Raw genomic sequence first — 15,725 nt, 5'->3', positions numbered from 1 at the left:
AATATGGAGTTAAGAGATCACAAAAGGACAGGGGAGAGCTATTAAAATACATTATCTACAAGAAACAGGCAGTTTCTCTTACAAATTCTGTGCAAGATAGAAATAGTTCAATTGCCTCAAAGTCAGTGTAATTAATTACAGTTGGGGCTTCCAGACAGTGATCTTTTAGGTTTGAAAGGTTTTGTGTTTGTTAGCTAGGCCCCAAATCCTGAGTCATATTAAGCGAAATGTGAATCTGAGTGATTGCTCTTGGTGTTCAAGCACAATGAGCTACAGGTCAAAGATTTGTGAACACACAGGAGAAGCCTGAGAATAGGAAGGGTTTTCAAATTGGCTATAAAAGAAAGGGAAGGGTTTGTTCCTGTTAACCCTGCATTTTAGTTGGCACTGATTTGCCTCAGAAATCCTTGGCAGCTGTACTAATACCTACTCATAATTATAAATGCTAAGAGATAGGTGAGGATTTGTAGGTAGAATACTGCTACAGAAAGGTTTATTTTCTTTGATGGGGTTCCCCTCAGACTATCTCGTTCTGTCTCAGTAAGATGTACCATATGGCTTGAAACACTACTTTAGGAATATATAAACTATGTTCTCTTGCATGCACTTCTCTGAAGGTTTTAAGGATCAGTCCTGAGGAAAGAAGTAATCTTTCCACACCAGTATGACTATTTTAAGAAACAAACAAACAAACAAACAAAAAAACCAAACAAAAAACCCCCAACAAACCACCATGACCTTTGTAGAAACTGAGTTACATCACTCTTTCTGTGGTAGACATGGCTTATCAGGAGGAAACATGCTGGGGTAATCTAAAAGGTTTTTTTCGCTGGATCTGGAAGAGTGAGAGTTTCTGGAGCAGACTTTTTCCGAGGCCGGTCTTTGGGAACTGTTAGGAATTCAGGAGCTTCTGTGGAGAGAGGAGTTGATGGAGCACTAGATGGAGCACTGCGGGTTGAAGAAGGCATGGAAATGTTAGAGATAGATATTGCAGGTGGGAAAATCCCAATCTTCTTGTTGGTAGCTTCCTGAGTTGCTCGTTCAAACTCTCGGACTTCATCCATTGTCATGTCTTCAACAAGAAAGAAAGAAAGATAAAGGCATGTTAGAATAATTTAAAACAATCATTTCATTAACTCACTTAAACTACTTCCATCCAAATTCTGCACCAGGGAACAACTGCTTATCATGCATAGCACTAAGTTATTCTCCATCTGAATGTCTTGCCTTTGTACTGCAGTGACTGGAGTACAGTAAGTGGTCAACCTAAGCCAAGCAGGGTTCTGCACATCAATCACATGTTCATAGTTCTTCTGCCTGGGTCTGCACTGAGTAATGATTGCTGCCTCTGTAAGGTCTGTCTCACAGGCAGTTAAAGAATACATTTAGATCCACAGTCTACAAGTATTGTTCAGAACTTCAAATGCAGCAGGACTGAGAAGGGATTGTTTTCTTCCTTTAGATTTTGAGCATGAACAGGTAAAGGGTTGTCATGTTTGTATATCTGTCATAATTACCAAAGGATTACCTGGCCAGCCTGATCTAGTGTGTGGTGTCCCTGCTCATGGCAGGAGGGTTGGAACTAGATGATCCTTGTGGTCCCTTCCAACTCTGACTGATTCTATGATTCTATTATAAAAATTCTCTCTCCCTCCATTCACGACTTCCACTGCCTTCTAGTCACAGCTACACACACATAACTGGAGCTGTTTTGCTTTTCTACCAACAAAGCCTGAAGGATTTCCTCTCACTTGATGGAGCCACGACACGCTTTCCAACTTTTCCATCAAGAACTTAAACATTTATGGCCAGCTGACAAATCCACTGCTCAACTGCCTGCAAGAGGCAGGGAGAACGAGAAGTGAAAGCCACTTTGCAGCGGAAAATGGGTCCACAGAAAGCGGTGAACGGCTTCTCATGCCGGTGACACCCGAGTCAGAGTGCTCTAGAAACCCACAAGAGGGCAGAGCGACCCCAGCTTAGCTGTGCTCTGCGCTGAGCCGCGCAAAACTTTCCCCGTAAAACCCCAACCCAATGACATCTGCCATTGGGGAAAAAAAATCAGCAAGACTCTTCCAAAATTTGCTGCTCCGTGTCTACATTGCCTTCAGGGTGTCCACAGAGCCAAGTGAAATACATTTTATGGTTAAATTTGCACACTTGAACTATTTCATTAAGCCATTTTATAGAACCTTTGAGCTCTGAAAGCTCGAAAACCCTGCTAGAAATAAACCCATTAGCATGTAAGTATTTAAAATTCTCACACATTTAGGAGTCTGAGACACAGGACTGGCAAGGCTGCTTTACCACGGGTATGACAAGATCCTACACTTTCAGTACATTGACACTTTTTACTGTACCAGTTTTTACTATACCAGCTGCATATATCTGTAGCTTTGGCTGCAAAAGTCATGGAGAAGCAGCTTTATGTTGTATTACATCATCATATTAAACAAACAAAAGCAGTCCTGCTGCCAGCTGCCTTCCCTCTCCCCTGCAGATGACATTCCAGGGACCTTTTCAGCCTACATTGCTGCTTATTAGGAGTGAGGACTGAGCTGTTTTCACATGTGAGATAAGTGGTGGAAATAAACAGATGGTCCCAGAGGAACTGTACCTACTTATGTTGGAGAGAAATTTGAACCTGTTTTGCTGATTTGCATTTTGTTTCACACCCAGTAACAGTGTGTGTAGTGTTTCTGAGCTCAAAGGGTTTAAAAGCAGCCTGACATCAAAGGGAGCCCATGCATTCATTTCAGTGCTTTTCCACCGAGGACTTCTGTCCAACATGAAACAAAAGCTGTCTCAGACAAATAAGTGAAAGAGGATGGGAACATTTCTCAGTTTTCTGGCCATTTAAGTGAAGACTGATTAAAGTCTTGCAAATCAGTAGCCTCCAAGACTGTACATTTTAAATTCAGATGTGACATACTTACTGTCCTTTCAGTTGACTTCTGCTTTTTAGTTTATACTTACTTTAAATTCCCTTCGCTTCCGATGTACACTCAGGTAAAACACATCCTTACCCTGAGCTAAGAAGGCTCAGACTTTTCAATTAATGACAAATTCTGTTCTGACCTCAATGGCAATTTTTCCACATGGGAACTAAGGATGGGAAGCTTCATTCAAAGCCAAATCCTGAAGTGCAGAGCCCTAGTCAGAACTGAGTCTCAATTTACTGCTCAGCTAAGGAGTAACCTTGATATCAGTCAGTGGAGCTGTGGCCTTACAAAGACAAGCATTACAGTTATTACTTAGACAACAGCTTCTCAGGCTGCTGACAGTTTTTACTGAGTAAGAACAAAGACAAGACTTCAAGCCCCTCAGGCCTGGCCCCACACTCCTTACCCGAATAAAACCATCACAAGTTCTACATCCCAGTTAATATAAACAAAGGAATAGTAATGTTTCAGAACCAAAAACCACTGCATCTTTTCTTTCTGCAGAGAGTGAGAATTTCTAATTTTAGGCATCTACTTAAGGTTCCCAAATGAGGAACTTAAATACTTTATGAAATTTCCAGAATCTGAATCAAAGAAGCTATACAGAAAGCTGCCCTTCTGCAAAAACTGCGGCTTTATACATTCAAAAATACTTCTCACCTTGTTGGTAGCTAATCAATGACAACATTAGAATTAGTTGGAAAAAAGTGAATAATTCATTAGGGTTTTTTTTTCCTGGTGAAACAAATTATTTTATCAGTTCCATATAAATTTTCCACTCCCCATGTTCCTGGCTCTTTGACTAAAGCTCTCTGAACTCCTCCATCTTTTAAACTATTCCAATAACAGAAAGTAAACCTCTTGTTTAACTTCCTTTCTGTGCATCCAACTGAAATTTGAGAATTGTGTCCTCCTGGATGACAGGGAGCTGTATTTGAGCCCAGCCCCACCCTTTCTTACAGCACAGACAGTTTACAGTGCAAAGGAAAGGCGGGATTGGCCTTCAAGGAGAAAGATTCTGTTCCTGCTGAAGCAAAGCATCCCCAGAATTCCACTGCCTGGCCAGCAAGCTGAGTTGGTTGCTCTGCTCTGATCTGTGCAGGTGTATTAGCTGAAGAGGGGCAATATGTTTTAAAAGGTGACATACTCTTGCTTTGGCATGGCTCTCTATTTCATCCACAGTAGATGAATGTTGGTTGCAAACTTTAATGTTGGTTTTTTCATGCATATTTTTCTCGTATTCTCGAACATCATCCATAGTCATATCTGTAAAAAGTTCAAAATCATTGGCATTTTCTATTGATTTCAGTGCAAAGTTCATTTCTTTTTAAGGAGAAGGCTCTAGGAAAATAGTTTTTCAGCAGAAGCCAAAAAAAAGGATTTAAAAGAAAGCATGGAGGAACTAGCTTTATGAAAATTGCCTCATAAAGGTAGTTGGGTCAGCCAAGGAAGGTGTGAAGGTTAAGTCAAAGGGAGTCAAAGAACAGGAAGGAGTGGAAATTGTTTAGGAGTATCCACGTAACATAAGGTAGGCAAAAAGTATTGAAGTGCACGTCTGGGCACAGGCCAGGATCTTCTAAGAAGCATTTAGAAGATCCTGTGGAAGAAAGGACAGATACAGAAATATTAGAAATATTTACTTACCTTTCCAGACCCTTTCAAAAAGATTTTGTTAATGTTATCTTTGCTTAGGACATCTCCTAACCAGCAAAAATTTTCACTGTTAGAACACGCATCAGCTTAGATTCCAGAAACTAACACTTAATTATAGAGGTTAGTGACTTAGTAGTGAACACGTTAACAGTTGTAGCCTCAAAGCAAATTTTTTAGAGTTAGAAGAATCACAAATATTCTACAAATCAGGCTGATTCTAGTGGTGGGATCATTGCTCACTGTCTAGGCATGCCTGGTGGTGTCAGACTAGGGCTGAATCTGTTAAGTGCTTGCGATGTAACTCCAAGCAATTATTACAGATGTTAAAAAGATTTGTCCTAAACCACAATTCCAGTGAAAAGAAAGAATCCAATTACTTGATGTGTGATCTTACCCTTCTGAGTATCCACATCATAAATCTACTCAGGAGTAAGGTGTGCCTCAACCTGAAGGCTGGCAGAATTTTAGTCTGTTCTTGGCAATGGTTGGATAACTTCAGAACCTCATGAAAACAGCCATCAGCTGCTTGATGGTCATGAAAACAACACCAACTTCTTACTTATAAAACTTAAGGAGTGTTTTATGAGCACAGCAGACTCCCAAATGTGCAGCCCTCTGGTGGTGCACACGGTACTTAGCTCTTGAGGCTATCACTTGTCTCAAGTTAATTGCATGCCACTTGCATTTGCCAATTTTTATATCACACTACTCCTTGTTACATGATATGAGGCTCTTGCTGCATTTTATGAGACAGCTTCTAAGGGAAGATAGGACTTTATCTGTTCCATTGGTAGCACAATGTAATACTTCACCACAGAAACTAGACACAGTCTAGAATTTTGATCACAAGGTAACACAGAATACCACTAACCCAAACTCTTTTAGTCTTTTACTGTTATCTGGAATGAAAAACAAGCTCATAAGCCATGTCAGTAACATGCTAAGGATGCACTTTGCCAAGCAGAGAACATGCTCTTCATTAGTAAATGGCACCGTGAAGATAGATTTTTCTGAATAATGCTACCCAGTGCAGTTTAGTAAAGTTAATGACAAGACACAGTCATACTTACAGCATCAGTAATCAGTCAGTAATATCCATAACAGAACAGGTTTAATAATTGACTTTATTACACTCATTATTTGATTCACTTCAGCTGACTAACATCACCCCCAAGTCTTTCCCAAACTTTTCTTTCAGAAGATGGTGACAGACATGTTGAAGACACACAGATGCTTTAAATATTTTATGTCTGAAAAACTCTCCCTACACACACAAAGATGTCAAGAGCAGCACCTCAAGAGTTTTACAGAGCCTATGTATGAAACTGAAATGGATGTACACAAGTGGATCTCACTCATTTGGGATGATGAAATGCTCAGTTTCTAGTCAGCAAGTCTTGCAAAGTGGTGTCTGCAGTGTTGAAGGGTTGCAGGCAGCACACAGAGTTGCCTAAATAAACTTTCTGCCCTTTTTATTCCCAATAAATCTTGCTAGATAAATCCTAATCTTTATTCCTATCTGGTTTAGTAAACCCAGATTCATTAGGCTGTTGTACTTAGCCTGATAATTAAGTACACCATCAGTTTAGTAAAAATACTCATCATGACAGTAAAGCTCCACCAGATAATTGTGCAGTGCAGTATTTCACTTGAGGAAAGAGTATTTCTGACAGGATGTGTTCAGGGGGAAGAAGGGAAATCTGTGGTTAAATGTTTTTGGGCTAAACCTATTCCCTACAATTTAAATTCATCACTATTCACTGATTATCATTATCAGTAACTCTGCTAAAAAGCAGATGACTCTTTGCCTCCCAGTACCATTTCTTGATGTCTCACTTGAATAGATATTTTGGGGAGATTTGGGCACAAATTTTATGTGAAGGGAGGCTTCTTTATTTCCAGTCATCATTTTCTCTGACCTTCTACAGGGAAAATAACAGATCACTGTATTTCAGGTAAAAAAATGGGGAAAAAAATAAATCTCTTGAGAATTCTTTCTGACTGGATACAAAATTCTCTTCCTAGTTTATGGCTAACTCCCCAAATTAGACATTTTTAGTAGATTTCAGCATTATGATGACCTTTACAACACAAGATTTTAAAGCAGTATTTATAAGAACATCATGATTTCAAAAGCAATTTTTAGTGTGTTTTCAAGAAATCAGCAGAATGAGTTTGTTGGTAAGATTCTAGTGTCAAATCTGCAGGTTTATGAGGTCACTGGAGCTAAGTGTGTTGGCCCCAGCTGGGCTAAGTGACTCTTTTTAAGCAATGCAGAATGTTCCTGAGCTTTGATGAAAGACAGGTGTCACTCCTACCCATGGAATGTCCCAACTGGTGTTCCCTGAAGGTTAAAAAAGGTCTAGATAAACATCCTAAATATATTCCCCACTTCCTATCATATGTTAGAGGAACACCTTAGAACCTGTTCTCTAGATATCTATGATTATGGGCACATCTTCCTCAAAACAGATGGGAAAGGCACTAATCCCCTGAGCCCATTTTATGAACTGCAGTTGCCTGGTTTGCTATTCAGATGACTCTGTGCTATTAGAAGTGCCCATTCCTACAGCTGGTTCCTGCATTCAGAACACTTTTGCATGCAGCTGCTGTTGAATCAAACCCAGTAGGCTTTATGTTCTATACATTTTGTCAGTAAGGACATTAGAGCTCCATCTTTTCTTTACTGCAATCCATATTAAGTTTAGAAGTTAACTAAAAAGTTGAAATTGTGTTGGATCAGAGGCCTTAGAAGGCTGCAGTATGGAGATGACTGCATGCTAATGCAAGCTTAATAAGAAGCTTTATTCAAACCTGCATATGGTTCTCCATATAGATGACTCTTGGCAGGGGCAGCTTCTATCTGCCTACAGTGTGGGGTGACACACATGGGATGGAAAGATGTTGCTGTGTGCTGCCTACTGGCTGCCCAAACTCCAGCCTACTCTTGTAACAAAGAACCTGCTCTACATGAGCTCCATATGTTCCAAAGAAACTGAACACAGTTCCATCTTGTTTATGAAAAACTTATCCTGGGACCTGACAATCCATGAATGCAAATGGAAATTTGTTGTAAATGGTCATAAGCTTTGCATCAGCCCTTTGAAATGGGCCAGGTTTGGAGGATACTTACCGTACCACTCATCAACCCAGGCAAAAGCCTGTCGGTGACCGATCAAGAGTATATCTCTGACCACCTGGGAAACAAGGAGAAGGATAAATAAAAACATCTCACTGGTTTTTCAATATGATTTAAAGTGGAAACTATTCTGACAGTTTTCTGTCTGAAATCCCATGCCCTAGAGTCAGACATGGCCCTGAAGGTCTTGTAGTTCAGCTCCCACTGAAGTGGATCTGTTACCAACATTGACTTTGAGTAGCATGGAAGCCATTTGGGACCACGTACAGAATCCATTCATCTTTGGACAGTTGGACACTCTGGAACTCCCTTTTCCTTGTTAAGTATTTAAACACATGGAAGGTCAATATTCTGAAAAATATCATTTAGCTGTTATGCTATTCCTTAATTAGGGTTCTCAAGACTGGAACAGGCTCCCCTTGGAGGTGGTTGAATTCCCCATCCCTAGAGGTTTTTAAAAGAGGCAGAGATATGGTGCTGAGGGGCATGGTTTAGCCCCAGACTGGGTAGAGCTAGAGAATGGTTGGACTGGATGATCTTAAAGGGCTTTTCCAACTGAACCAATTGTATGATTCTTATTACTGGGTGAGGAGACTGAACTCTTCCTCAACCTGTCTGTAAGAAGCACATTGCTGCTGCACATTCGCTGTTCGTGTGCAGTCGCAAAGACTTTAATTCATGTATTTATCACAGTACGGAAAACGTTATGGATAGCTTTTCTCAATCTTAGATCTAAGCAGCTCCAGGCTTCATGGGGTTTGTGCCCAGAGATGAACTCTTTGGCTCTGCTCCAGATCTTTCAGACCTCGAGAGGAGTCTGAAAACAGATTGGGCTGAGTTCCCCAGCTCCTGCACAGCCCTAGTTACATACTTGTGCAGGGCAGTACTCAAGTTCTGCTTATGTAAAGGGTAAGAAATAGCTCCTGTTTCACTGACCTTGTGTACAAACTGCTCTACTCTGGTTTGAAGTCCCCAGACTTCAAATTTCACAGTCACAAGTTTGTAGGAACACATAATTGGCTGATGGGTCTCTCTCCAGCCTTCTTTTAATTGGCCTCTCCCAGTCTTCTGTGACTTGAAATATTTAGGATCCTGCAAAATCAAGAAAACATACTGGGAAATGCAGGAGAAAAGTCCTGTTTGTCAGAAAATGCCTAAGGAAATGTTTTGATGAAGCATAAACCATGAAAACATGCTAATAAACATTAGGAAAGAGTAGTAAGAAATTGACTTAAATGAGCCCTAGGAGATACCAAAATCCAATCCTGTCTTTTATCTAACAGCCAGTGAGTCGATGGCAGCATATTCTTGGAGATGCTTTGACAATCAGATCATCTAGGACATTTTCTGCCATAAGAAGATGTGTTATTGCAAGTCATTACAATACAATGCACTCCAAGTGTTATTTATGGCCTTTGGGAAAAAAACAAAACAAAAAAACCCACAGGCTGCTTCTTCAGGCTTGCTTTTCACTGCTCCGGTGGGACTTAGCAGTGCTTTCTACCCATGCCTGTCTTCCTGAAATCATGTCCAATTTGAGCTTTCACACTTAGGTCACCCTGAAATTGCCACTTTTAAGTGGATTTGTATATCTGGGTGGCCAGTTAAGTGTGAAACTCCTCCCAAGTAAGCCATCTTTACAACCAAGTTTTGAGCAAACACTGACTAATTAAAACTCTGTCTTTTTATGAACTCAATAATCAAATAAATTGGTATTGAAATTGCAATAGAAAAAACAAAAGAACCCAAACCAATAAGGACTTTAGTTCATCTTTAAAGTTGACTTTTATCTGTACAAGTTCTGTCTATCAAAGTGTGATTTGCCATATTGGTATAATCCCATTTCACTTTATGTCCAATCCTGCTAATTACATCTTGCAAATATAATTTACAGTTAAGCATTGATTTTAAAAGCTTGAAAATAATGCAGTTGCAGTAAATTCACAGCAAGCTTCTAAAATCTTGTCTTCAGAAAGTGCTCCTAAGTGTTGCCTTCCCTAAAACTCACATCTTCTCTGTTATAAAAGCAATTAAAGATGTGTTTAAGTATGTACTTAAATTGTGTGCTAAATGGAAGAGAAGCAGGAGAAAAACTAACAAGAAATAGATAAGACTAACTCTGACCTTAATTATCTTTATTCAGTGTGAGCTTATATATGATTCAGTCTTCCTTTGCTCTAGTGTTTAGTTATCTCCTGACTTGGCTTCCCATTTTGTCCTTAAACTGGAGCTCTGTCATTAAAACTTCTTTACAAATCTCTAATGAGGTGACAGTCTTCCCCTCTGTGAATGTCATTGCTTTTATTGCTGACATATTCTTTTCCAAATAGAACTTCAGGCTGCCTGTATAATGAGGTTTCAGTGTTAAGTCACCATAAAAACCAATTCAGCATCATCATATATCAGAGCAACACACCCCTGTAAATCACAGCTCATAGTCACATGCTGTCACCAAGCTTCTCACTCAATAAGGCTTGACCTCAGAGTGATCTAGATATTTCCTGGTTGAAGAAGCTGTTTTATAACTGATCATTGCCTGAAGCAATCAATATAATAATAATAATAAAAAAGAAAGGGTAAAAAGGGAAGGACTAAGATGTAAAATTCTAGCAGGTGGTTCTAAGAATAAAGAAATAATTACAGAGAATATGATTTCAAATATTCCAGTGTAAAGTACTTCTGAAAAGGAAAATCAAAGAAAAGAGTTTCATGTAAGGAAAGGTTCTGCTGCTTCTTACACACATGGATGGTGTGCTGGAGCCACTGTCCTGATGAAGCATTTCAGATACACACTTTAATAACACTGAGTGTGACACCTGTCCCATCAGCCATAACCAGATATGTAACAGAATAACTTCACTGCAGTCCAAAGGGGATTTAATGTAATCAGCTTGAGTTAGTATCAAGTATTCAGAACATGGAAATAAAAATGAAATAATGAACAGCTACCCTCTTGAGTGCTCAGGGGATTGTTCCAACTGCAAGGTTTGCTTTGTTTCGTTGTGTTGCTGTGAAGTTAACCCAGCAGACAAGTGGACTATAGTGGAAATTGTTCTTAAACTGCTGGCCAACCAATAATCCACCTACTAAAATGCACCTCAGCCATGAGATCACTCTGAGCTGTGAATTCCCAGAGGTGGCACCTTTGCTCCCCTTGCTCATGTCTGGTTTTGCTGAAGGACAAGATGTTTAGTCACACCTTGGCTGGATAGCTTCAAGCAAAGAGCCAGGCAGTGAGGGACAGTTTGGGCAACTTGTATCCAATACCCATAATGGAAATTCCTGCCTTTCTGAAAGCATTAATGTATTGATAATTTAACCCTGTATAGGAGTGGAAGCCAGGAAACAGAATTCAGAGGAGCAGAATTCCAGACTGCTGTGTGAAACATCAAGATGTTGAAGATTTTATGAGAGCTACGACCCAGAATGATTTTACTTCTCTAACTCATGGCTGCAAATCTCCAGATTAAGATTCACAGCCTGGAATCCTTTCTGCAAGCCACTGAAGGTCCTTAAAAAAAAAAAAAAAACAAACCACAACAAAACAGCAGGGATGATAATTTTCTATTAAATGCAAGTAGAAATAATATTGGTACACAGCACTGCTTCTCCTCCTGACTTTCATGCTGTAGCTCACTGATGAGGTTAGTCAGAACAAATTAGCCTCATGTGCCATGCTTGCATCTCTCCAGGTCCCAGGAGGAAGCAGGGAGCACCTGCCCGAGCTGGATCATGGCTGTTCCTCACCCTTCCTGTCAAAGGTATGACACTTTGCTCAGCATACACCAGAGGCACCAGGCTGGAGTGAAGCAGCAGGCTCCCTAGGCAGGAACTGTGGCACAGGTTTGAAACACTTCTCTCAGAAACTGGGCAAGCCAAGCTTTGGTCTGACCCCATTTTTATATTATCATTTAGATCATTAATTTTGTGTGTGCCTTACTGTTGAGCTTAGCCACCCCCATGGCTTCCTTTCCAGAGATCCATCATCCAAAGAATACTGCATCTCTTTACTATTTCCCCCTTTCATTTATCTACTGGCAAAATCCTCAATCTGTTTTAAATGTAATGGCACAGCTAAAATCTTTTTGTTTAAATAACCTTCGCATCCTTTTATCAGAGACAATTTATTAGGAAAGCCCATCTGGCAAATCCTTTTGCTAGAGAGGAGCAAAACCTACTCTGTATTTGCAATACATTATTGCCAGGTGCAGAGTGATTTAAAAATAGCACTTCTGCTAACATAGCAGAAACATCATTACCCATGAGCTGGGCTTATTTGGGAATAAAATGTAAAATCACAATAAAATCAAAGCCAGTGTGATGGAGATAGGTTCAGCCATAGCACTCTTGCAGTGTTTCTTACTCAGGCCATGACTGGAGGGTCCTGGCTCAACATGCTTATTGTTGGAGACTCCATCGTTTAGCATTTAGCATTTATTAACTTAACCTTCCTCATGGACTGCAGATGTCATGGCATCAGATGTGGAATTGCAACTCCCCTTTCCAGGAGGCAAACACCAATGTGTTCACACTACAGCACTAAGTCGTTGCCTTTTCAGATTTAACTCTGAAATAAATAATGAGACACATTCTTTGTTTCCAGAAGAACTCCAGATCTGAAGGGACATGCTTGCCCTTGGCTTTATCATGGCATCAGGCATGGTTTGAAGCTGCCATACTCTTCTGCAGCTTCCTTTGTCTGCATGGAACATCTTGTTAGCCTTGGCACTCATCTATCTTGAAGATGACTTGCTGCTTGTATAGCCATTGTAGCAGGGAAAAAGATCCCTAAGCTGAATATGCTCTCGAGATGTGGAAATGCATTATGCTTATGCCATGCATCCTCTTCTCTCTCACATGTCCCAGAAGCAGTCTTCCTTCTTTCCTTTAACTGCATGGACTAGTTATTCAGACTCCTATTGCAATATATTCCACCACTGTGCTTTTGAAGTGCAGTCAATTTCCCCTCTCCCCATTTAAGCTGACGACCATTTTGTTTGATCTTGAATTTCAGAACCAGTCCTTCATAGTTTTAATACATGTGAGCTGGCATTTCACCATCAGCTGTAGTTGGTAGGGTTTGGATTTCTGCTTATGTAGCTAGGGCTCTGGAAAGATTTGGTGATGTAAAGATGCTACTACAGACATTAAAGTGAAGTAATTTTTTAAAGACTTCCTTCCTTCTCGTTTTGAATTTCCATTCAAATGTATTTTCTGGAAGAGCCAGTTAAATGCTGAAGAATTGTAAATGTTGGGACAGTTCTGAGGTATTAAAATATGATCAGTCAGGCAGTCTTTATGTAAGCTTACAACTGAAGGTAGTAAGGAAGAGGAAATCTTCAGTTGTTTCTTGCTGAGGTTCATCCTGACATATTGCACACACTCGCTGGGGGACTGAGGCAGCTGCATTATTTCAACAACCCTCATTTTCTGGCTCTGTAATGGGATGGAGACTTTGTTATTCTGAAAGCACCTGGACAGTAGTAAGCTGGACCTCTTACAGTGCAGCTGTGTAAAAATCAGAACAGCCAGCAACTGAAGAAGAAAACTGCAGCAGCTGCCTGGAATCTTTCTGTTTGGAGGTAACTAAAAAAAGTTTATTCAATTTGTCCAACTCTCAACCACTTTGTTATAAACAGGAAATGAAAGACTTAATTTTGAGAACTTGAATATGTTTGCACAGAACATTTTGCTCAGTAGCTCACTTCCACAGTAAATGTTTCATTTCAGGGAATGATTCACTTGAGGCCCTCGCTCAACAGCACAGCTCAGTTTTATTCTCTTCTATAACTCAGATAAATATCTATATCTATATGGGGAATACATAGTGGCTGGTGATACATATTCATTGATGGGAAAGCCACAAGGAAATGGCTTTACAAAATGTACAACTTTTACCTGCAGGCTTCTATGTTCTTTATACAGAAATATAAAATTCTGTGTTCAATGTACTAAGTGCATTCACATTTGGGGACAGGAAAGCAGGCAAGCCTGCTAGCTTGGATCAAAGTTCAATATCTAGACCCTCACATTTAAACTTCTTAAAAGTTTAATGATGTTTAGCTTTATTGAAGATGTGGCAGCACTGCTAAGTATTCTGGTGGCTGCTTCACAATGAAGTTTGTAGATGGTCAGGAAGTTAAAATGAAGTCATCTGCTTTGGGACATGCAGAACTGCTGCAGTCATACCTCCTCCAGTCCTCTATGAGGGCAACTCTTGACAGCAGAAATCAGCACACCTCCAGGGAAGAGAGAGTTGGCCTCTGGGTCTGTGCTGGTAATAGCTAACACAGCTGCTTCTGATTCACTGTTTACCTGGTGATTGAAGGCCTTTTGTGCATAGGCTCACAAATAAGCTCCCCATTTTCAGGGGAATCAGGGGAATTCACATCCCTTGGATGGTTCTGGTCAAGAGATGGCTCAGTATTATTGACAGAGGTTCCTTTAAAGTGTTCCACGATGAAACAAGAGCTCTCCTTAAGCCTCCAGCTAACTACATTTTTTACTTTTCAATTTTAGTTAATATTTAGAAGAAGAGAAAAAGCAGATATGCACAAAGTTGAATTCAATCATTTTGCCTTCAACCCCCACGACACTTTCATGGAACACTTTTCCTCCCTTTAGTACCAGCACAAGTCAAAATGAGCCATGCAATTCAAATGCAATATTATACAGATGAAGATGGTTTATACATTTTGTCTTTTAATGTGTGAATCATTATTATGTAAGTCAGAATGGAAGGAGAATATGGATCTGTTTAGAAGATTCATGTCAGGACAACTGAAAAATAATTCTGTAGATCACAGGTGGTGGGAAGCAGAGAACAAGTCTGTACTGAGCCTGATGCCATGGGTCCCTTGGATATCTCCTGAAGCCTCCTGTGGTAACTGCAGTGTTCTTACCTCTATGGATGGTATCAGGGTGATACACACACCACCATCTCTTCTGCTCATACAAATGAACCAAACAACACTAAAGCTGCTGTGGTTCAGTCTGTTACGATCAATGAGTTACGTGCTGGAGCAACTCAAAGAAAGGTCACAGTTAAATTTTAGAAAGGGATGTTTCATACAGAGGGATCTAAAAAACTTCTTATATTGACCCAAACAGCTTATGAAGGATAACTGACCTAAAAATATTGGATATCACAAATAGTGGCTTAATAGCATCTATGTAATTAGTGAGATCAGCAATCCACAGCAGGGCTCACAGGCATAAAGAAAGTGCAAGCAGTTGAAGTAGTGTGTGAAAGGTTTAAATGATTTCATCTCCCTCTCTAACATACAGCAATGCCACTAAATAATGACATTTGCTGTTAAATAAAAGTATATTTTTAATTGAAGAGGAATGCAGGTTATAAAAAAAAGAATAGGATATAAAAGCTCATTTCTGGAAACTGCTGACTAAGCCGACCCTGATACAGAACTTGCTTAATTTTATGCAAGTGAAAGATCCAGTGAAATAAGGAGATTACAGAACGTGGCTGGAGTGAAAATCTTCCTCATTGGTCTTTCTGGATGGGAGTCAGAACAGGCATCCAATTCTTAAATCCTAAGGATTCACTTTTAATCTTTAACCTTAGTGATCGAAAAGCAGCCACATTGTTGCTATTAGTGTAACTAAATCACATTTCAAAGGCTTCCAGTAAATGGTGTCTAGTTATTTCTGAAACTATTTGGAAAACATAGACCATTCCTCCTTTACGTGGAGTTAGTTTTTTTCTGCTGTTCTGATTGAAAACAGATGGAAATTACATTTACAAACATGAAAAATCTTTTTATAGTCCCTCAATTATATAAGAGGCCTCAGCAGAAATGGGAATTGGGCTTCATGTTCATCATACGGTAGCACAAACCTCCCTAGTGTGTAAACTTTGTAAGCTGCTGAATCCAACCCTTCCTAAATCAGCATCAACTACAGTGTGCACAGTGAAATGCTCAGGTGTGCTTACTATTTTGTATCAATTATGAAACAGGATTTGGTAGCCAACA

General features: G+C 39.9%; 1 protein-coding gene across 1 annotated transcript in view; it reads right to left on the bottom strand.

Annotated features, from left to right (window-relative positions):
- Positions 1 to 1,034: 1,034 nt before the first annotated feature.
- Positions 1,035 to 15,725, bottom strand: part of PITPNC1 (phosphatidylinositol transfer protein cytoplasmic 1) — a 79,465-nt gene continuing 64,774 nt past the window's right edge. The window contains exons 7-10 of the mRNA XM_054393703.1: positions 8,671 to 8,826; positions 7,729 to 7,792; positions 4,090 to 4,208; positions 1,035 to 1,072 (exon numbers count right to left, since the gene is read on the bottom strand). Coding sequence (XP_054249678.1) covers positions 1,067 to 1,072; positions 4,090 to 4,208; positions 7,729 to 7,792; positions 8,671 to 8,826 — 345 coding nt within the window. The 3' untranslated portion in view covers positions 1,035 to 1,066. The remainder of the gene's footprint in view (positions 1,073 to 4,089; positions 4,209 to 7,728; positions 7,793 to 8,670; positions 8,827 to 15,725) is intronic.

The sequence above is a fragment of the Indicator indicator genome, chromosome 29, assembly GCF_027791375.1.
Source record: "Indicator indicator isolate 239-I01 chromosome 29, UM_Iind_1.1, whole genome shotgun sequence".
Lineage (NCBI taxonomy): Eukaryota > Metazoa > Chordata > Aves > Piciformes > Indicatoridae > Indicator > Indicator indicator.
Note: the sequence above shows the minus strand (reverse complement) of the source record. Positions and strands in the feature narration are given on the sequence as shown.